Here is a 19,636-nt window from a genome sequence, read left to right as displayed (position 1 = left end):
CTTAAAGCGTTCTCACATATCCAACTCTACAAGATACATTTCCTTCTCTGAGATATTTTACTTTATTTTGCTGTGGAATCTTATTCTTTGCATTCGCTCTCTGCACTCTCCAGCTCCCTCAAGTGAATGCTCCTTCGTTGCTCGACTCATCTCTTCCGCTTTGGAGCAAACGGGTTTCCGATTTGATTAATCTCCGGCGATAATGGTACTCTAATCCATTGATTTCCATTTCAAAGTTTTGATCTTTTTCTTCATTTCAAAGGCAAAATGAATGCACTTTCTCTTATATATATATTTGGTTTCAATGTACTTTTGATTCTTCTGGGTTTCGTTCAACTATGCTCAGTGATGAACATAATCATCGTAAAGGGTTTCTGATGTTTAAGGTTTTATCATTGGTTGATTATTAAAATTCGTTTTACTCTGGTTTTATTTTTTTGGTGAGTGTGTGGGGTCTAGTTCTTGGGAGCGTTAAGCCTCTAAAACTAGACTACTGAATGCTGTTTGTGTCCTTCACTTTTCGTTTAATTAAATGTTTTTTTTTTGTTTGCTGCTTCAGCCTTCTTCTACAGTTAAAGCTGGCTCGTTCGTTTGGGTTAAAGATCCGGAGGAGGCATGGTTGGATGGTGAAGTTATTGAGGTTAATGGAGATGATATTAAGGTCCAATGTACCTCAGGGAAGACGGTATGTAATGTTAGATAACACTTTTGACTATATGATGAGGGAGGAGCTTGTTTCACATACTTGTGTTGATATTTTTTTCAGGTTGTTGTTAAAGTTTCAGACACACATCCGAAAGATATGGAAGTTCCACCTTCTGGAGTCACCGACATGACAACGCTAGCGTATCTACATGAGCCAGGGGTTCTACAAAACTTGAAATCAAGATATCATATAGACGAAATATATGTGAGCTTCCTTTTTGGTTTGCTCTTTCTGTTTTTTTTTTGTTGGATCTGTTTAAGACATTTTTGTTTTTCTTTACTAGACTTACACAGGAGATATATTGATTGCTGTGAACCCTTTTAAACAACTAGCGAACCTTTACAATGACCATATGATTGAACACTATAAAGGAGCCCCCTTTGGATCATTGATGCCCCATCCGTTTGCAGTTGCGGATGCAGCTTACAGGTACCTGTCATTCATTCAACCTTTGAACTTCTTTTTGTTCCATTCATCATTGGTTGTTTCCTGCTTCACTTTTTTTTTTGCTTGGGGTGGGTGTAGACAAATGATTAATGAGGGAGTTAGTCAATCAATCTTGGTAAGTGGTGAGAGTGGAGCAGGGAAGACTGAGACTGCTAAAACGCTTATGAAGTACCTGGCAAAAATGGGAGGTCGAGCTGTCAAAGATCTCTCGGCCAGAAGGAGTGTCGAAGATCAAGTTTTGGAGGTCTCTATTTTATTAATAGACCTTGTGGCTTTGTAAAAGAGTATTCTCTAACATGAATTGTGTTCTTTGCGCAGTCCAATCCTGTTTTAGAAGCATTTGGGAATGCAAAAACCGTCAGGAACAACAATTCAAGGTGAGTGGAACATACACGTTGTTGCATAATACTGAATAATCCGTTTTGCATCTTATATAACAATCATTATCATCATGTTGCAGTCGATTTGGTAAATTCGTGGAGATTCAGTTCGATCAAAGGGGAAGGATCTCTGGAGCTGCTATCAAGACTTATTTGTTAGAGAGATCAAGGGTGTGCCAAGTGTCAGATTCTGAGAGAAACTATCACTGTTTTTACATGCTTTGTGCTGCACCACCAGAGGTACATCATCATATGGGCTTTTGCTTTCTGAAATTTATTGTCCTGATGTTTCTCATTCTTTCTCATTTCTCCTTATGTTATTTGACAGGACATTAGAAAACTAAAATTAGAGGATCCAACAACATACCGGTATCTGAATCAGTCTCATTGTATTAAGTTAGAGGGGATGGATGACTCAAAAGAGTATACTAAAACCCGAGAAGCAATGGGCATTGTCGGGATAAGCGTAGAGGAGCAGGTTACTTATTTTCCCTTTCTCCTATAGTTAAAGTGGTGATATTTTGATTTGATATCTCACTTTCTTTTCAGGAAGCAATATTTCGAGTTCTGGCAGCTATTCTTCATCTAGGTAACATAGAATTTACCAACGGAGAAGAAACAGACTCTTCAGTTCCAAAAGACAACAAGTCACTGAAGACTGCGGCTGAGCTTTTCATGTAAACGTTGCTAACTGACTTTGAATGTGAAAAGAAAACTATTTACTGACTCCTTGAGTTTCCTGCAGGTGTGATGAGCAGGCACTGGAAGATTCTCTCTGCAAACGTGTAATGGTGACACCTGAAGAAACGATATCTAGATGTCTGGATCCTGAATCTGCAGCATTCAGTAGAGATGCTTTGGCAAAATTTGTGTACGCTAGATTGTTTGATTGGTATGTTATTGCATTTCCTTCCGAGCATATAAAATCTCTTTCTTGTTTCCCCACAAGTTAACTTTTTTCCAACTTCGCTTAATTGCTTTTTGTAGGATCGTAAACAAGATCAATAATTCAATTGGGCAAGATCCTGAGTCAAAACACATGATAGGAGTGCTGGATATTTATGGATTCGAGAGTTTCAAGACAAACAGGTGCTTTACGCTGTCTTATGCATTATGTTTGATTAGGACAAAGGAAAACGGTTTGAGTACAATGCTATGAAGCAAAGGCTCAAATGAAACATCAGCACATGACACATGAATCAGTTGTTCTAGGAAGCAATTGATATATGAAAAAAGTCACTATTCTCCTTGAAATTTCTGGAATGTTGAGTAGATATAAAATGAGGGATTACATCGTTTAGCTCTTACTAAGAAGTCAAGTGCATGTTGCTTCTGATTCTTACTAATGCATCTTGGTTTTTTGCAGTTTTGAGCAATTTTGCATCAATTTGACCAATGAGAAACTTCAACATCACTTTAATGAGGTTTGTCTGAACTGAACTCTGCTAATTGTTTCCTTTTATCCAACCTTGCTCCTTTTTGATCCATGATTCTTTTCCTTGGGCAGCACGTGTTAAAGATGGAACAAGATGAGTACAAGAAAGAAGAAATTGCGTGGAACCACATCGAGTTCCCAGATAATCGGGAAGTTTTGCAACTTATTGAGAAGGTAACAAAGTTCTACTGCGAGCTCTTTTGTAAAATAGTTTCCACTTCAACTCATAATCGCATGTTCATTCACGTTTCAGAAACCTGGTGGTATTATTGCTCTCCTGGACGAGGCTTGGTAAGCCTAAGAAATTTCAGTTGCTATTATTCCTCATGCATTCGTTGTCTCTGCATTGATATTTGACGTTTTATACCTCTTATCTTGCAGCATGTTCCCAAGATCAACACATGAAACGTTTTCTCAAAAGCTGTACGAAACATTTAAACAGAACAAGCACTTTAGCAAGCCAAAGTTAGCTCGTACTGACTTCACAGTTTGTCACTATGCTGGTGATGTGAGTTAGAAAACCTGCTTTAGCATTCTGCATTTTTAAATAATGCAACTATGCCCCCTAAAAATACTAAAAGACTGAGTTTTCTTTTCAGGTCACTTATCAAACCCAGCAGTTTCTGGAAAAGAACAAAGATTATGTTGTTGCTGAGCATCAGGCTCTGCTAGGTGCTTCCAGGTGCACTTTCATTGCAGGTTTATTTCCTAGTCTAGTGGAAGATGCTAGCAAACAGACTAAGTTCTCCTCTGTAGCTTCACAATTTAAGGTGAAGTAGTAAATAAGGTGTTTTTTCATTCATGTAGATAATCGTTATCACAGGCTTTTATTGATGTCATTTTCTTATTTTCGTTGCAGCAACAACTGGCATTATTGATGGAACGTCTTAGTACTACTGAGCCTCGCTATATTCGTTGCGTGAAACCCAATAATCTTCTGAAGCCCTCTATCTTTGAGAACCAAAACGTTCTGCAACAGCTACGTTGTGGGGTGAGAGATTAACCTTCTTCTTTTTTTGTCTGAAAACGTTTGTTTGTTATTTTTCTCCATGCAAGCTTTAATTAGTCATTATTATTAGGGTATGATGGAGGCAATAGAGATTTGTCGTGCTGGATATCCTACACGAAAACATTTTGATGAGTTCCTGGACAGATTTAGTGTCCTAGCTTCTTCTACTTTGGATAAGAGGTTTGGCTCTCTCTCAGTTCACGTAGATATTGAAAATATTCTAACTGTTTGGCTTTGTTCCTGCTAGTTTTGATGAGAAAGCAGCCTGCAAGAAACTTCTGGAGGCAGTTGGACTCAGAGGATACCAGGTACTCATTATGTGCACGTCAAGCATGGAAACTTGGATGAATACACTTTTTTGGTTTATTCTGCTTTAACGTTCTTTTTTTTTTTTGCAGATTGGAAAGACGAAGGTTCTCCTCATGGCTGGACAGATGGCTGAATTGGATGCTCGGAGGACCGAGGTCTTGGGAAGAGCAGCCAGAATTATACAGAGGAAATTCCGTTCTTACCTGCTCCTCAAAGCGGCAATAAATATGCAGGCTGTGTGCAGAGGTATCTAAAAGTTGTAGAGAATATTAGCTAATTCAAATAATCACTTAGCTAGAGAACAAATGCGACTTTCATTTATTATTTGCTTTCATTTACAGGTCAACTTGCTCGACATATATTTGAGGACTTGCGCAGAAAGGAAGCGGCTGCTTTGAAGATACAGAGAGCTTTGCGGATCTACCTTGAAAGGCGGTCTTACATTGAAGCTGTGGTTACAGTTCAGTCAGGTTTGCGTGGTATGGCTGCTCGCGATGTACTAGGAAGGAAGATCAAGGCCACACTTGCTATTCAGGTGGTGAAATCTCTTTTTCTTTTCATCTTTGAGCTTTTCTCATCTCTCCAAATTTCTCTTAAGATTCCGAGTTTAATTTTTCATTGCATATACCAGATTCATTGCCGTAGATACCTGGCCGAGTCGCACTACAAGAAGCTGAAGAAAGCAGCGATTACTACACAAAGTGCATGGAGAGCAAGGCTAGCCCGTAAAGAACTGCGAGAGCTTAAGATGGTGAGCCTAATCTTCTTTTACATTTTCAGTTCTAAACTTTTTTACATGGATGATGAGTTTAAACAATGTGGTTAGATGAGTTTAGATAATGAAGCTAGCAGCTAGAAGTTTATTGATTGCCTTGAACACAGCAACAATGATAAACTTCAACAACGATGACTTCATATTTTCTGCAGGCTGCAAAGGAAACTGGAGCCCTACAAGCTGCCAAGAGCAAGCTTGAGAAGCAAGTGGAAGATCTCACGCTGAGACTGCAGCTAGAGAAACGCATGAGGGTCAGTAAAACACAGCCCTTTTATCCTTGTCTTTTCGGTTTTCTATCCATCCTCGAAGCAAATTCTTCAAGCTGTCATTGTGGGCGTTGACGTTGTAGGTGGACGTGGAAGAAAGTAAAACACAAGAAAATGCGAAACTGCAATTAGCATTGAAGGAAATACAACTCCAGTTCAAGGAAACCGAAGTGTCTCTCTTAAAGGAAGTTGAAGCTGCGAAAAAGACTGCAGAAATTGTTCCACCGGTAGTAAAGGAGGAGATTCCTATTGTTGTTGACACCGAGCTTGTGGAGAAACTCAAGAGTGAAAATGATAACCTCAAGGTAGGGAATTTGCTATATATATTAGTAAGGATTTCAAAGATGTAGAAACCTCAAGAGCCATGTTTTGGAAAAAAAATATTTCATATGCAGTCAATGGTAAGTTCGCTGGAGCAGAAGATTGATGAAACAGAGAAAAAATTCAAGGAGAAGGTGAAGCAGGCTTTAGAAGCTGAAGACAAAATTGTTAATTTGAAGACCGCCATGCACAAGTATTCATTCACTATTGGTCTATTAGCTATTGAGTTTCCTTGCACAGAGATTTTAAGGTCCTTTTTCTTCATTTGCAGACTCCAAGAGACGCTAGAGGATGTGATAAACGAAAATCATGTTTTGAAGCAATCTGCCTTAAGCACACCTGTTAAGACAGCATCAGGACGTTTCTTCCCTTCTACTCCAGTAAAGGTAAACATATCTGGAGAAATATTTGAAATGACTAAATCTGACTCTCTCAATCAATCATCCTGATGACAACACTGCTCTTGTTCGTGCAGAACTTGCAAACTGGCCACCATCCTAGCGAAGAAAATCAACTCACTGTAAGTTATATGTCTTTTGCTTTGCCGTCTAGTTTTATCTGATAGTCTGCTCCATTTCTTTTGTAAATCCTTAAAAGATCCGTCTCTGCAGGGCACTATGTTTACAACACCAGCAAGGATACAAGAATCCAGGGGTGGTTCCCATATTGATCCTCAAAATGTATGTCGTTTAGTAAATTTACTCGATTATGTGCTCTCCATCATCTTTGGTTGAAGAGAGAGATTCTCCTTTTTTTCTTGGTACAGGAGGATGTGGATGACCTGATCAACTGTGTCACAAAAAACGTTGGATTTAGTCAGGGGAAGCCTGTAGCGGCATTTACCATCTACAAATGTCTTCTTCATTGGAAATCCTTTGAAGCAGAGAGAACCAATGTATTTGATCGTCTTATTCAAATGATTGGTTCTGCTATCAAGGTACTAAATTTAGAGGCTGCCTTGTTTTTTCTTTTATCAGAATGAAACTGACTAAATTGTTTCTTACTATCAGAATGAAGAAGACAACGCTAATTTGGCATATTGGTTATCCAACACTTCGACCTTATTGTTCATGCTACAACAAAGTCTCAGATCTGGTGGAACCGGGGCCACTCCACTTCGAAAGTCACCTTCCTTGGTCCGATGGATGACCAAGGTAAAATAAATATACCCTTATTTTATCTTATGTTGATGAATGTATGCTCTAAAAACTAAAGAATCCTCACCGTTTGTTAACCAGGGTTTCCGTTCTCCAGCGGCTGAAGCGATTCGACCAGTTGATGCCAAGGCTCCAGCTCTGCATTTTAAGCAGCAGCTTGCAGCATATGTTGAAAAGATTATTGAGATTATGTGGGATAAACTGAAAAAGGAGTTGAACACTTCCCTTACTCTCTGCATCCAGGTGCGCTTATGATTCTCTATTTTTTCATCTTTCCTTTTGTATGTATGTGTTGTGAGCTGAAATGAGAGAATCTATATCTAGGCACCAAAAACGTTCAAGGGGACTGCGCTAATGTCTGATAGCACAGCTAAATACTGGCAAGGGATTATTGAAGGACTAGATGCATTGCTAAGCACACTTAAAGAGAACTTTGTATGTGAAACTCGCTTCTACTAACTTCCACTTATATCTCTCTAAAGGACAACATACTCTTACTAAGCTTATTTGTTGTGACAGGTTCCTCTGGTTCTTATCCAGAAGATACTTTCTCAGGCTTTCTCACTCATCAATGTCCAACTGTGGAACAGGTGAGAGAGAGAGATTGTTTACTTGTCTGTGTGTTTGGAACATGAATCTCTATGATAAAGCAGATTTTTAATCGACCTCTTCAAATTTTGATTCACAGCGTTATGACGCGACCAGATAACTGTTCATTTATCAATGGAGAATATTTAAAATCTGGTTTAGAAAAGTTGGAGAATTGGTGCTTGGAAACAAATGACGAGGTATTCCCCTAAAAGCACAGTTTCCTTTTTTTTTCTTTTGTTATCTTCAATTGATTTTATACATAAACACAATATCTCTCACCTTTCTTTGATAGTATGCTGGCTCATCCTGGGATGAACTCAAACATATCAGACAGGCTGTTGGATTCTTGGTATGTTCTGAACTTGTTTTTTGAATTTTGAGAAAATTTTAGCTGTACTTCTTGAATATACAAGTAAAGAGTTTGCTTGAATTGGCATGTACAACACAGCGCATCCATAATAAGTTCAAAATCTCATACGATGAGATTGCAAAAAAGTTGTGCCCAGTAAGTCTCTCCCTCTATATATATCAACCAACTCTTTTTTGATGAACTTTGACTTTTGTGGTTACGCTGACACCATTTTTTTGTCCGCTTTACATCAGATCCTTAGAATACAGCAGCATTTCAGATTATGTACTCTGTATAAGGATGAAATCTACTACACAAAAAGTGTTTTGCAAGAGGTAAAAAAGCTTTCTGAGGAAAATGATTGTCTAATTCTTTTAATCCTTTGCTTCAGTAAGTAGTTTTGATCTTTTGATGATGGATCCATCAAACAGGTAATCGAGAACATGGCAGGAGTTATGACAGACAGCAGCGACTTCTTGTTGAAAGATGATTCTAGGTATGTATGGCTTTGCTGCTATGAACATCAAAGATCATTTATGACCTTCTTTTTTTTGTTTCTTTCTTGAAACTAAACATTACCGTTCCTTTTTGGCCTGGTGCAGCAACAGTATATCTTTCTTGATCGAGGACTTGTCGAGTTCAATGCAAGATAAGGACTTTGCGCAAGTTAAACCTGCCGAGGAGCTTGTGGAGAATCCAGCTTTCAGTTTCTTGCAATAGTGTAACCTCAGAGAAACCAAAAACAAGAACACCATTCAAAAAAGAAAAAGAAAAAACAGAATGAAGAATCTCTCAGATGAAATTGCTGCGCCAATTTTGTTAATTCGTTTCTCATTCTATCTCTCTCGCAGAGATATTGTGTTTTGAATTGATGGGAGAAAACAAAAGACATGATTATTATTTATGGTCACTTCTTTTGTTACCATAGACAAGGAACTTATGGTATAGTTTGTACAAAAGAAAATATATATTTTTAGTATGAAAGAAATTATATATTTTTAGGATAAGAAAGTAAAATGATGTTATTTTTTTGTAATTAGCTGTGTTTACGGTAGATTCTAACGACCTTGGGCACGCGCCGAAGAAGACCGTTAGAAGTTATAAACGTAATGGGCCTTGATAAGCGAGTCATAACATAAGCAGGCCCATTAATATATAGGCGGGCCTTTTAAAAGGCCCACATAACGTTAGTGTGGGAGTAAGACATATCAGACAAATGTTGTTCTCTTTTTTTTTTGTCTCCTATCTCGATTGTTCGGTAATTAACTTGATTTTAGGGTCTCTCTGTTTCTGCTTTATCGGGGAAATTTCTGAATCTCCGCCGTATCGGTTCGATTCAGATTCTGCGGTCTCTCTCTCTCTCTCTCTTTCTCTTTTTCGAGTTTCTGTCTACCCAGAACCTTACAAACCCCTAATTTTGATACACTAGCTTTAGAACGTTCTCGAGAGAGGTCATTCATTACAAGTCTGTGTGGTGTGTGTTGAAGATGCCCCCAAAGCAACAACCGAAGGCCGATTTGGCTAAAAAGCAGAAGCAAGTGGAAGACAAGACTTTCGGTCTGAAAAACAAGAACAAGAGCAAGAATGTTCAGAAGTATGTCCAGAGTCTCAAGCAATCTGTTCAGCCTAAACCCGACGCCTCTAAAGTTGCTGCCAAGGTTATCGCAACCTTCCCTTGAATCTTTTTGATATTCTGCTGAAATGGGTTTTGAGTTTCTTGCATATGATTGGAAGAGAGATAGTGGAATAGATGTTTGATATATCTTTCCTACAAGTGAAGGAGTGAGAGAGATATATTGTTGCTGAAAAGGAAGTTTTTTTGTTTGTTTGTTCTGTGTGTTTGTGAGGACAGAAAAAGAAAGAGGAAGAGAAAGCGAGAGAACAAGAGTTGAATGAGTTGTTTAAGGTTGCCATTAGTCAGCCCAAAGTTCCTGTTGGTAAATGTTTCTTTTTTTTTTCTTTTTTCCATTTAACAAAAATGCTCTTGATAAAAACCTGATCTTCCTTGTTCTGTTTTGGTGTGTTTTTTGTTGGCAGGTGTGGATCCAAAGTCCATCCTGTGTGAGTTTTTCAAGCATGGGCAGTGTCAAAAGGGATTTAAGTGCAAGTTCTCTCATGATTTGAACATTCAGAGGAAGGGTGAGAAGATCGATATTTACAGCGATAAGCGTGATGAAGGTAGTAAACACCACCACAAGTGTAGCAACAAAGTGTTTTATATTTTCCCATGGGTCTTATGTTGCTTTTTTTTAATTTTGTTTGAAGATGGAAATATGGAGGAGTGGGATCAGGAGACCCTTGAAAAGGTTGTGGAATCAAAGAAAAATGAATATAACCAGAATAAGCCTACTGATATTGTAAGTGCTTTCTTTCTTATTTCTCCCTTTGTATCTGAAACTTTAGGTTGTGTCAACTTGTTTTACTGTGATTAAGCTTATAGCTTCATATGGAATCTTATGATATTGTTGCCTCTAGCTAATAGGATGGTTCTTCTTAGATTCCATTTGGTTCTCCTGTGTTCCTCATGGATGTGATTGTCTTTCAACAATATCCTTGGCTTATTCGATAAATGACTTAGATATATAATGACCCTGTGTTCTCAATTAAAACTTCATAAAAACTATTGATTGTAAACGATGTTGTTCAGAGTTCATTGAGCTTATCCATGAGATATTTTGAGCTTCCATTGATTTACTAAATGTTTTTGTGTGCTTGAACAAAAAAAAAAAAAAAAAAAAAAAAAAACTAAATGTTTTTGTGTGCTAACCGATAACTAAAATAGGTTTGCAAGTATTTTCTGGACGCGGTGGAAAAGAAACAGTATGGGTGGTTCTGGGCTTGCCCCAATGGTGGCAAAGAGTGTCATTACAGACACGCTCTTCCTCCTGGTTATATCCTTAAATCCCAAATGAAGGCTCTCTTGGAAGAGGAGTCACAAAAGATGCCAGTTGAAGAAGTAATCGAGAATGAGGTTTGATACTGTTTTTCCCAATCTGCTCATAGCTGCTAGGACCAGGACCCTGAGCTTGATTCTTTTGTTTTCTTGTTGTAATGTTACAGCGTGCAAAACTGAAAACGGCAACACAAATGACACCTGCGCTGTTTATGGAATGGAAGAGGAAGAAAATAGCAGAGAGAGATGCAGGTTTGGCTGCTTCTCAAGCCGAGAGAGCTAAGAACGACCGTATGAGGTTAATTAATCCACCATTCATCTCATTTTGCTTCCTAGTCAGTGTGTCTCTCAAGCTGATTCATTGTGTGCGATCTCAGTGGTCGGGAGCTGTTTCTGTCCAATGCAAGCTTGTTTGTGGACGATGCTGAGGCTTTTGAAGAATACCAGAGGGAAAAAGAAGAGGAAGAGATTGAACAGAAGGTGAACTCTCTCTCTCTCTCTCTCTCTCATCATTTAAATCAAACCAAGTCATGTTAATGGAATCTTGATTTTTTATTGTTTCTCAGGCAAAGGACAAAGAAGCAGAGGCCCCTGGGACAAGCAAGAGCAGTGGTGATGCTGAACAGAGTTCGAAAAAAGTGGATGAAGAGGACGAAGATGATGATGATGATGATTTGGACATGGATGAGCTTGATGAACTGGAAGCAAGCTTGTCGAAAACTTCGATCCAGATTCGTGAGCCAAACGATTAAGGATCATCATATTGAGATTGAAAACATATGTGTGAGAGGTGGAGGAGAGGAAAGCACATGTTTTGGCTTTGTGTACTTTTGGATTTTGAAGACACTAACACCTATTTTCAGGTGTTTGAATAATCGTTTACTGTCTTAAGATCTTAATGTCTCATCAAAGACTGGTGTTCTTTTTTGTTTGTGTGTGTTAATGTTGTTTATATATATATCATCGTCATACACAATTTATAATGTGCGAGAGATGTTGATGTTGTGGTGTTCTAATTTAAGACAACAAGAACATCAAGATGAAAATAATATCGTCATTATCTCCCATAAATTAGTCCCCACAGTATCAAGACCCCCATAAATCTTAAATGTATATAGGGACGATAACTTCATAAAATTTCCACATTAGCCCCATAACTTAAAATTCTCGAATTAAAGCCAAAAAACTTATTGCAGATACCCAAACATTAGTTAAAAAACTTCAAATTCCTCTAATCACACATCTTTCTAAAGTAGATTTTTTTTTCCTTTTACATAAAAAGTTTTAAAACTACAAATTAGCCCCACAAAGTATTCTGTATAGACCAAGAACTTATGAAAGATATGTAATTCACCTAAAACATTACTTCCAGTTTTCTCTAATCACATGTACATAAACTCCCTTTTTTTCTGGTCATTGTGTCTGATGTCTATGTATGTACCGGATCTATGAGGTAAAGAAGGAGCTTACCTCGCGCGCCTAAGAAGACCGTTACAAGCTTATAAACTTAATGGGCCGAGGCCCAAATATCGATAAAGCTCTCTAGTCTCTCTACTGTCAGTCATGGAATCTCTCTCTCCTCCGTCGTTGGGTGAATGAATCAATCATCCCACGAAGTTAGCTGAGTAGTATCGTGATATGAGAAGAAAAGCAGCGGGAAGTCTAAAGAAGAAGACCGATGGGATCACGAATCCTGATCCTCCTTCGACCTCTCGAGGTAGGTTATCATCAATCCTCAATCCTCAATTTCGTTTTTAGTATCTTTGTATTTGATTTTCCGTTCCTTGTTTTGGTAGTAGATTTGAAACGCAGGAGAAGTGTGACATTCGTGGATGTTGATCCTCATCGGAGCCATTCCCCTGAAGCCCAAACCGGACCATGTGAGTTGATTTCGCCTCACTCTGTGATTTTCAGATTTTGAAATGATGAATCTGATTCTCATCTGCAGCGGTTGATGCCAAGACCTCGGAGTTTGCCTTCTTTAACAAGTTAAAATCTGGTTTTGGTCTCTCCTCCTCTGAAGCTTCAAAGAAAGTGAAACAAAATCCAAAAGATTTTGAATCCAGAGCAGGAGGTCAAATCCACAATGGTTTGGGGTTTATGATCTCTTCTTTGTGATGATAAGAATGTGTCCTGCTTGGCTTTGATTTTCAGTAAATGCAGGAACGGACCTCCGAGCTAAAGATATAATAGGCAATACTACTACTTGTACCTTCTCCACTCCCATTTTTAATGCAACACGCGGCTCACCTCTCAACTTGACTCGAAAGGATAAAGGTTTCTTGTTTATCTTGATATATGCTCTCTCTTGCCTGTGAGAGGATCAGTTTTATCTCCATTTCATTCTCTTGCTTGTCTTCAATCTAATTAGATCCTGGGAAGAAATGTTCTTCAGGATTCAATAGAGATAAGGACAAATTTCTAGGGGATAACAACAACCTGAGTTGTAGAGGTTGAGTTTTGGATTATCCTATTAGATTGATCAAATCAATTAGTTAAGAAACATTGATTTTGTTGTCTGGATGGATGGATTATCAGGAAGCAGTGATGAGAAGGAAGAAGACTTTTTCTCTGTGAAAAGGAAGAGATTGAATCAGTGGGTCAAACATACTTGGTTTCCTGAAATCACCCCCCACCTTTCCTCACACGGGTACACTATAGATTTTTGTTTACTTCTAATTGTATCTACTCGTGTACTCAGAAGGAAGTCATTCCTCTCAGGGGCGATTTAGTTTCTCTTCTCCTTACTCGGCTGTTCCCTGGAACCGATGAGAAACATGTAAGCTTAAATAGAATCCTGTACTGCTTGTTAATTTTTGCTAATCTTGATGAATTTTAACTACTTTTTGATCTCTTCTCAGCCTTGTAGGTTTTCCAAGGAGAGGACAGATAGAAGAACGTTTCTTGATTCTCCTGGGTCGAAGTTTTTCAAGAGGTCCCATGAAAGCTATACAGAAGTTGACCATGGTCTGCAAATGGAGAAGAAAAGGGCCATATCTTGGCCGGAAAATAGCATTGCAACGAATCATGTCCACTGCAGTTGCATCCCAAGAGATCCCCAAGACTTTAACTTTCCCTTCTCATATCCTAAGGAACCGGTTTATAGACCTCCACTGTTGACACAGAAGACATCTCTGTTGTTTCCTGTTGAAGAAACTCTGGACTCTAGCCTCCATTTCAGAAACTACAAGTCTCTTTCACTGGGTTATCATGGAGAAGACATTGGATACAGCTCAGAGGCCTTACCACATGATCACAGGGAGCCTTCATCTGCATTACTCCTCGAGTGGAACACTGAGAACGCAAGCACCAGAAAGACTGATGATTTGCAACCAAGTAATCACACAGAACTCATCACGTGTCCAAATGCATCATCATCATCTTTGGCTGATGATCCATGGAGGTCTGACTATTCTTCATCCCATGATGTTGTTACAAGGGAGCTGTACCCTTTACCTCTGCTCTCTCACTACACTTCAGGCAGTTTCCTCTTACCAGCAACAAACCAAACCGGCCATTTTGAGCAGAGGCATATGATTGATGACGAAGATGTAGTTGCAGCAAACCAGAAACTCCAGACATTTCATCACGCAAATAGCAGCTCATCAGATTGTTTAACCAGAGGCCACACATACTATCATAGCCCTTCCAACTCTCCATTGGATCATTCCCCTTTTAGATCCCCTGGACGTGAAATGGTATCCTTTCCGTTTTCCAGCATCAGCAATTCAGATTTGTTGCAAGCGTCAAGTCCAACAACACAAAGCGATCGGTGGTGGATATGAGCTTTACTGAAGAACTACTTGAAACGAGTTTGGTTACCACCAGGTCCGTAACTCTTCTTACTCGCACCGTTCTCATAATTTGGTGTCATTCGTTGTTTCTTGCAGTCTTTTTATTTTTAGATAAGACATTTAAGTTCAGAAGACATAAGAATCATCGATTTTAGATCTTGTCCTAACCGCATTGTTGATGAATTTACTTGAAGGAGATGTCGATAAAATTCTATCCTACATAGACTGATATATGGTTGAGATGGATGATAAAAGATCTTTCTCATTGCAAGTAAAGGTTTTTATATGATCGCTTCTTTCTTCATTCCCATCAATCATCATTACTCTCCCCAATAAAATTTTTGTAGTTATGAGTGTTTTGTGTGTATAGAGTCAGCTAAAAACTGTAATGTTCAAAATGTTATAAGATATTTATAACATCTTTACTGTTTATAATTCTGTCACAACATAGAAAAGTGTATATTTAGAAATAAAAAGTGCAACAAAATTGTTTCTTAACTAACTTAGTGTGAATCACTTCGCCTTCTCTTTGCTGACATCTTTTCGACAACTTAATTACTATTTATTTCCTATAAGTAAGTACATGCTCGTTCAAGAAAAAACAAAGTAAGTATATGCTCATTGTTTCCATAATTCCAAACACCTACAAGGCTATAACAATGTCCACGACAAACAAAAACAAACCGATATAACCAAACTAACGGTTAGTTTGACCAGACCAGCGGACATAAGACTGACTGGATCAAAAACTTGTTTTTAGTTAATGCAATGGAACCGACTGCTCGGTTTAAAAGTTGAAAAATTGATGGTTTGGTTATGAGAGCAGACGGTTCATGCCACCAGGGCCGGGACCTGAAATTTTGGGAGCATGAAACAAAACTGAAAATGGAAACATGTATATTATGACAAAAATAAAATAAAAACAGTGAAATTGTGTTCATAGTTTGGAGGTGGTGTGGTTCTTCAGTGGAGAAAAAGAAGAATTTTAGTGTTAAACAAAAAAGAAAAGAAAAGAGGTGCACCTGTCTAGGAAAAAAGAAGGATACGGTAAACAAAATGATATTTTGGGGTTTGTTACTTGGCCAATCAATTGCTATGTAGTTATTAATCCCAAAGTGTTTAAATTGTAATATTATATTGGGTCCTATTATATTACATATATCTGAATGATTTTTTTCTCTATTTGGGGCCTATAAAAACGGAGGCATGAAACATATGTTTCAATGGGTTTGGTCCAGGCTCTATATGCCACGAAGTCTAATTTGAGAAACGAGAGTTAAACCATGCAAATTGACCATGTGGCTTACAAGCCTATTGGAGATTTGGAGGTTTTGGATAGATTATACTTTTTCTTTCATATATGATTGCATATAAATGATATACCATATAACAATGCTATTGTTGTTATTTAATTGTTGGATTATTTTTCGGCAACTATTTCATATAATGCCAAATTTTCTTGTGCAGTAATTTTTTTTATTTATAAAAAAGAAAAAATATAGTTGGTTTTTTAATCTCATCATTTTTCCTTGATTCTTTGCATGAAAACATAGCCTTCTCAAACCAAAACCTACAATTTGAGATCTTAGTTGAAACCCTAACAGTTAGTTAACGATGCATTCGGAAACTATGCATTACGTGATCAACATACAAAATTGATCCAACGTTCTTGTACTAGTACGATTCTTTTAGGGCTGTTCAATATGGTAAAACCGAACCGTACCGAACCGAACCGAACCGAACCGAAATAGACAATATGGTTTGGTTTTGGTATATACCATATAAACCGAATGGATATAATTTTATAAAAACCGTAGGATTTGGATATGGTTTGGTATATAACCGATTAAACTGAATAAACCGAATAAAACCGATTAAAAGTACAAACATGTAAATCTGTATCTATTTTAAAACAATACATGAAAATCTATTTGTTACATAAGTTAAATTTGTGTTAATAACTATTACCATAATTTTATAGTAATAAGAAACCTTAATTTGTAAAACACTTGAACTATAACTAAATAACAATACATCACAATTCATACATCTTATTTTCTAAGTCTTTTTTGATCTTTTTGATTTATTTTAGTTTTCACTTAATTAATATAAAGATTATAAATTTGATGGACAATAATTAATAATTGAAAAAGCATGACTTTAATGAACACTAAATATGGAAGAGTGGAAAAACTTTTCTTTTATGTTTTTGTTTTGTTTCATATTTTTATTTTCAAAATTTCAAGCTTTGATTTTAGTTATAGAATTGATTATTTTATTTGATGGTAGAAGCATTTTTATTTTTTTGTTCATCTATTTGAACATGTAATATATTTTTAATAAATTACTGTGTTGACAATATGACTCTAAAATTCATATAATATGATCTCAAACAAAATAATTATGTTTTTTGGTATAAAACCGAATAAACCAAAAATCGACGGTATATAAACCGAACCGAACCGAAGTAAATATGGATTTAGAATGGTAGTTATATTTTACTAACCGAAATACCGAAAACCGAAAAAAACCGAACCGAAACCGAACCGAAACCGAACCGATATCCGGATTTAACACCCCTATCATTCTTTCTTTAAAACGCCAACCTGTAAAACCTCAAAATTTCATAAGAAAAATTCATATTAGCCTCAGATAACTATTATAATGCAATATATAAAAGCCAAAAACTTAGTGCAGATGCACAATCTAGCTTAATCATTAGTTCAAATTACTCTCATCAGACATATTTTCGAAGTTGAATTTTAATCTAATCAGGCATCTTTTCGAAGTTGAATTTTAATCTAATCAGGCAGCTTAGAGATAAGCTGCTAATCTTGCATTGAGAAATGAGAATGGGTGTAGCACTTGCTGGTTCTCTCTTGTTCTTCATGGCGGCAGAAGCTGATTTGACAGAAGCTGATTTGGAGGGTTTTGGTTTTGGAGTGAAGGAGGACCAAGACTTTTGTTTCTTTTTATTTTCACAACTTGAGGCTTGATCTCTACTTGTCCCTCTGAAGACATGCAGTAAAGGGAGAAACCCATACATTCATAGAGATGAAACGTCCATTGGCGTGCCAAGTTGATAACATTTTCCTCATGAATAGTTCCACTTTGTCGACTCAAGACTCATAGCAGTCATGAAGTTGCATGGGGAATCCCTGAAATATACAGATGGTTTCTTCGATTAAGCTTTCATTTCATCTTCGTAAGTCTTATTTGTTTGTACACTGAGTGAGGCTTCTTGAAGAAGAGCCAGTTGCACTTTCACATCTCTGTCATGAGGACATCTGGAAGCTCCGAAAGAAAATGATAAAAAAATCTGAATTTGATCAAGCACATGAATACCCACGTTGAATCATCTCTGTTCAAGAGGGCGACACAACCATTAATACTTGGTCCTCGTTGCTCAACAATGCAAGAGATTGTGAGTAAGATGCTCCAAGATCCTGGTTATTTATTATTTGTTTTAATTGGGAGCAAACAAATTTCATTCACACTAACTTCTTCTATTGTCTACACTGCTAAAGTTGTTTCACTGATTTTGTGCTTTCTGCACATGTTTTAAAGGATATCAGATCTTGTTGACCCTGTTATTTGAATTCTGTGGATAATCATGAATGAAGCTGGAATGCAAATATATTTATATGAAAATCTGTGATTGATTAATTGGGGGTGATAAATAAACACCAGTTCCAAGAAGCACTTAAGTGTGTTAAGTTTCCTTGTTTTCTTGGGGATACTTACATTACTTTCTGCTCCATGTTTGGTTCTTAATTAGCATGCTTTTCTGATCATTTCCTGGTCTCGAGTAGTTTTTATGTGAAGGAGAGATACAAACTTTTGTCTATATATACAAATCAAACAAACAAAAAGGTATTTGCTTTTACAATTATATTTATTAGATGATGATGAAAATGCTTCATATTTCAACCCCTTTTGTATAGTTTCTTCTTATGTTTTTGTTAATGGTATAAATCGTTCATCTTCGGAGAAACTGAGATGGTTCAACTAGTATTCTCGAGACTTGAAAGTCAGGAAAGCTTCAAAGTGTTAGACACTTTTCGGTAATAGTAGTAGAGGGAGATCAAGATTAGTATCCCGAGACAAGAAAAATGGTCGTGGAGATTCAGTGGAAGAGAGTTATCAGAGAGCTACCCGTTCATCTTGGTAGAAACTGAGATCGTAGAACAAGAAACATGAACTCTTTGAAGAAGAACCAAATGATACTAGGTGGTCTGAGATTTGGAACCAAACTTGCGTTCTAAAACTTTTGTGGATGTTGTTCTTCAGGACTGAGTCAGTGTAGGTGACGTGAATCCACCAAAACGTTATAAAAGTTAAATCCTATCTTAGTTCTAGTTTCCTAAAGATCTTCGTTTTTATATCTTTGATTTAAATTTTATTTCCCATTTTTGGACAAGTACTCGAAATAACAAGTACTCGTTTCCGACAAGTCAAGTACAAGTCGAAAATTTCATTATTCGTTCAAGGCAAGCCAAGTATCAAGTATACGTAAAAAAGCAAGTACCCGCCTTGTGCTCACCCCTAGTGCTACATCTATAGGACATAGATGAGAGGAGAAGAGAGTTATATACTGAAGGAAGACATGCATGTATGTCGCTTAAGAGATTTCCATCACCCCGAATCTAAAAATTTCTCATGGAAAATATAAGATGATTAGGACACGGAAAAACATTTTAAGTCTGCTTAGTTTTTATGGTACTTTTGTTTCATTTTGTTCGAAATTTGATTCAGTTTTGTAGATGAAATGTCACAGATTGTGTCATCAAGACAATAAACACTAGCTAAACACCCCATAAATTATTTATTTATTTTTTAGTCAATGATGGCAAATTTTGATGGGAATGATATCACTCAATGATTATAATATAAAGATATTGACTTCTGTCGATGATCTAAAGATATATATAGACTGAAAACTGGAGGCGCCATTCTGAGCATCAGTTAGAGATGTCAAACAGGTTACCCATCCCGTTACTTCCTGTACCGCGGTGGGTTACTAATCGAGCGGGTCACAGCGGGCCTGTCCCGCGCGGACTGCGGTCTTCAAAATACCAGTCCAAACCCGTACCGCATAATATATAAGCCTTCGTGGGATGCCTCCTTATCAAACCGTCTGCTACAGCTTTTTTCATGAATTTTCAAGTAGAAGAGTTGTATAAGAGAGTTGAAGAGAGCTCGTT

At 37.3% G+C, this 19,636-nt stretch overlaps 3 protein-coding genes across 8 annotated transcripts; all 3 read left to right on the top strand.

Annotated features, from left to right (window-relative positions):
• LOC106368830 (myosin-13) lies at positions 1-8,757 on the top strand. The gene is made up of 39 exons (XM_013808886.3): positions 1-205; positions 560-685; positions 767-910; positions 990-1,135; positions 1,232-1,397; positions 1,472-1,530; positions 1,614-1,773; positions 1,862-2,011; positions 2,083-2,210; positions 2,279-2,425; positions 2,521-2,622; positions 2,900-2,957; positions 3,041-3,142; positions 3,222-3,259; positions 3,350-3,476; positions 3,568-3,738; positions 3,828-3,959; positions 4,048-4,157; positions 4,225-4,285; positions 4,376-4,532; positions 4,628-4,821; positions 4,918-5,037; positions 5,214-5,312; positions 5,411-5,632; positions 5,723-5,841; positions 5,920-6,034; positions 6,124-6,168; positions 6,260-6,328; positions 6,415-6,585; positions 6,659-6,802; positions 6,887-7,048; positions 7,130-7,240; positions 7,325-7,395; positions 7,494-7,593; positions 7,689-7,745; positions 7,845-7,901; positions 8,000-8,080; positions 8,177-8,241; positions 8,348-8,757. Exons 1-39 carry the CDS (start codon positions 203-205, stop codon positions 8,463-8,465), a joined length of 4,407 nt encoding a protein of 1,468 aa, XP_013664340.1. The 5' UTR covers positions 1-202; the 3' UTR covers positions 8,466-8,757.
• Positions 8,758-8,987: 230 nt separating this feature from the next.
• Positions 8,988-11,594, top strand: LOC106368837 (zinc finger CCCH domain-containing protein 21-like). The gene is made up of 8 exons (XM_013808901.3): positions 8,988-9,403; positions 9,598-9,682; positions 9,783-9,923; positions 10,011-10,102; positions 10,528-10,716; positions 10,806-10,936; positions 11,016-11,118; positions 11,205-11,594. The coding sequence occupies exons 1-8, from the start codon at positions 9,233-9,235 to the stop codon at positions 11,388-11,390; spliced, it is 1,098 nt and encodes a 365-aa protein (XP_013664355.1). The 5' UTR covers positions 8,988-9,232; the 3' UTR covers positions 11,391-11,594.
• A 533-nt stretch (positions 11,595-12,127) lies between these two features.
• On the top strand, positions 12,128-14,880 carry LOC106368836. 6 transcript variants are annotated; one of them, XM_048739662.1, is made up of 9 exons: positions 12,187-12,355; positions 12,435-12,518; positions 12,587-12,727; positions 12,796-12,915; positions 13,010-13,090; positions 13,177-13,288; positions 13,360-13,417; positions 13,500-14,466; positions 14,627-14,880. In XM_048739662.1, exons 1-8 carry the CDS (start codon positions 12,277-12,279, stop codon positions 14,421-14,423), a joined length of 1,599 nt encoding a protein of 532 aa, XP_048595619.1. In that variant the 5' UTR covers positions 12,187-12,276; the 3' UTR covers positions 14,424-14,466; positions 14,627-14,880. The 6 variants fall into 6 exon arrangements, with proteins under 6 accessions (XP_013664353.1, XP_048595620.1, XP_048595619.1 ...); XM_013808899.3 differs by having other exon boundaries at positions 12,128-12,355; positions 12,438-12,518; positions 12,802-12,915; positions 13,500-14,880; XM_048739663.1 differs by having other exon boundaries at positions 12,128-12,355; positions 12,438-12,518; positions 13,500-14,880.
• Positions 14,881-19,636: the final 4,756 nt, after the last annotated feature.

The sequence above is a fragment of the Brassica napus genome, chromosome A9 (genome assembly GCF_020379485.1).
Source record: "Brassica napus cultivar Da-Ae chromosome A9, Da-Ae, whole genome shotgun sequence".
Lineage (NCBI taxonomy): Eukaryota > Viridiplantae > Streptophyta > Magnoliopsida > Brassicales > Brassicaceae > Brassica > Brassica napus.
This window is presented reverse-complemented; position numbering and strand designations above follow the sequence as displayed.

Bases quoted from the DNA above. Each gene is read 5' to 3' on its own strand.
- LOC106368836 (XM_048739662.1), top strand. From the start codon at position 12,277: ATGAGAAGAAAAGCAGCGGGAAGTCTAAAGAAGAAGACCGATGGGATC. The intron at 12,916-13,009 runs GTTTCTTGTTTA...CAATCTAATTAG, and splicing joins CTTGACTCGAAAGGATAAAG to ATCCTGGGAAGAAATGTTCT. The intron at 13,289-13,359 runs GTACACTATAGA...CATTCCTCTCAG, and splicing joins CCCCACCTTTCCTCACACGG to GGGCGATTTAGTTTCTCTTC.
- LOC106368830 (XM_013808886.3), top strand. The intron at 1,136-1,231 runs GTACCTGTCATT...GGGTGGGTGTAG, and splicing joins GTTGCGGATGCAGCTTACAG to ACAAATGATTAATGAGGGAG. The intron at 3,143-3,221 runs GTAACAAAGTTC...TTCACGTTTCAG, and splicing joins TTTTGCAACTTATTGAGAAG to AAACCTGGTGGTATTATTGC.
- LOC106368837 (XM_013808901.3), top strand. From the start codon at position 9,233: ATGCCCCCAAAGCAACAACCGAAGGCCGATTTGGCTAAAAAGCAGAAG. The intron at 9,683-9,782 runs GTAAATGTTTCT...TTTTGTTGGCAG, and splicing joins TCAGCCCAAAGTTCCTGTTG to GTGTGGATCCAAAGTCCATC. The intron at 10,717-10,805 runs GTTTGATACTGT...GTAATGTTACAG, and splicing joins AAGAAGTAATCGAGAATGAG to CGTGCAAAACTGAAAACGGC.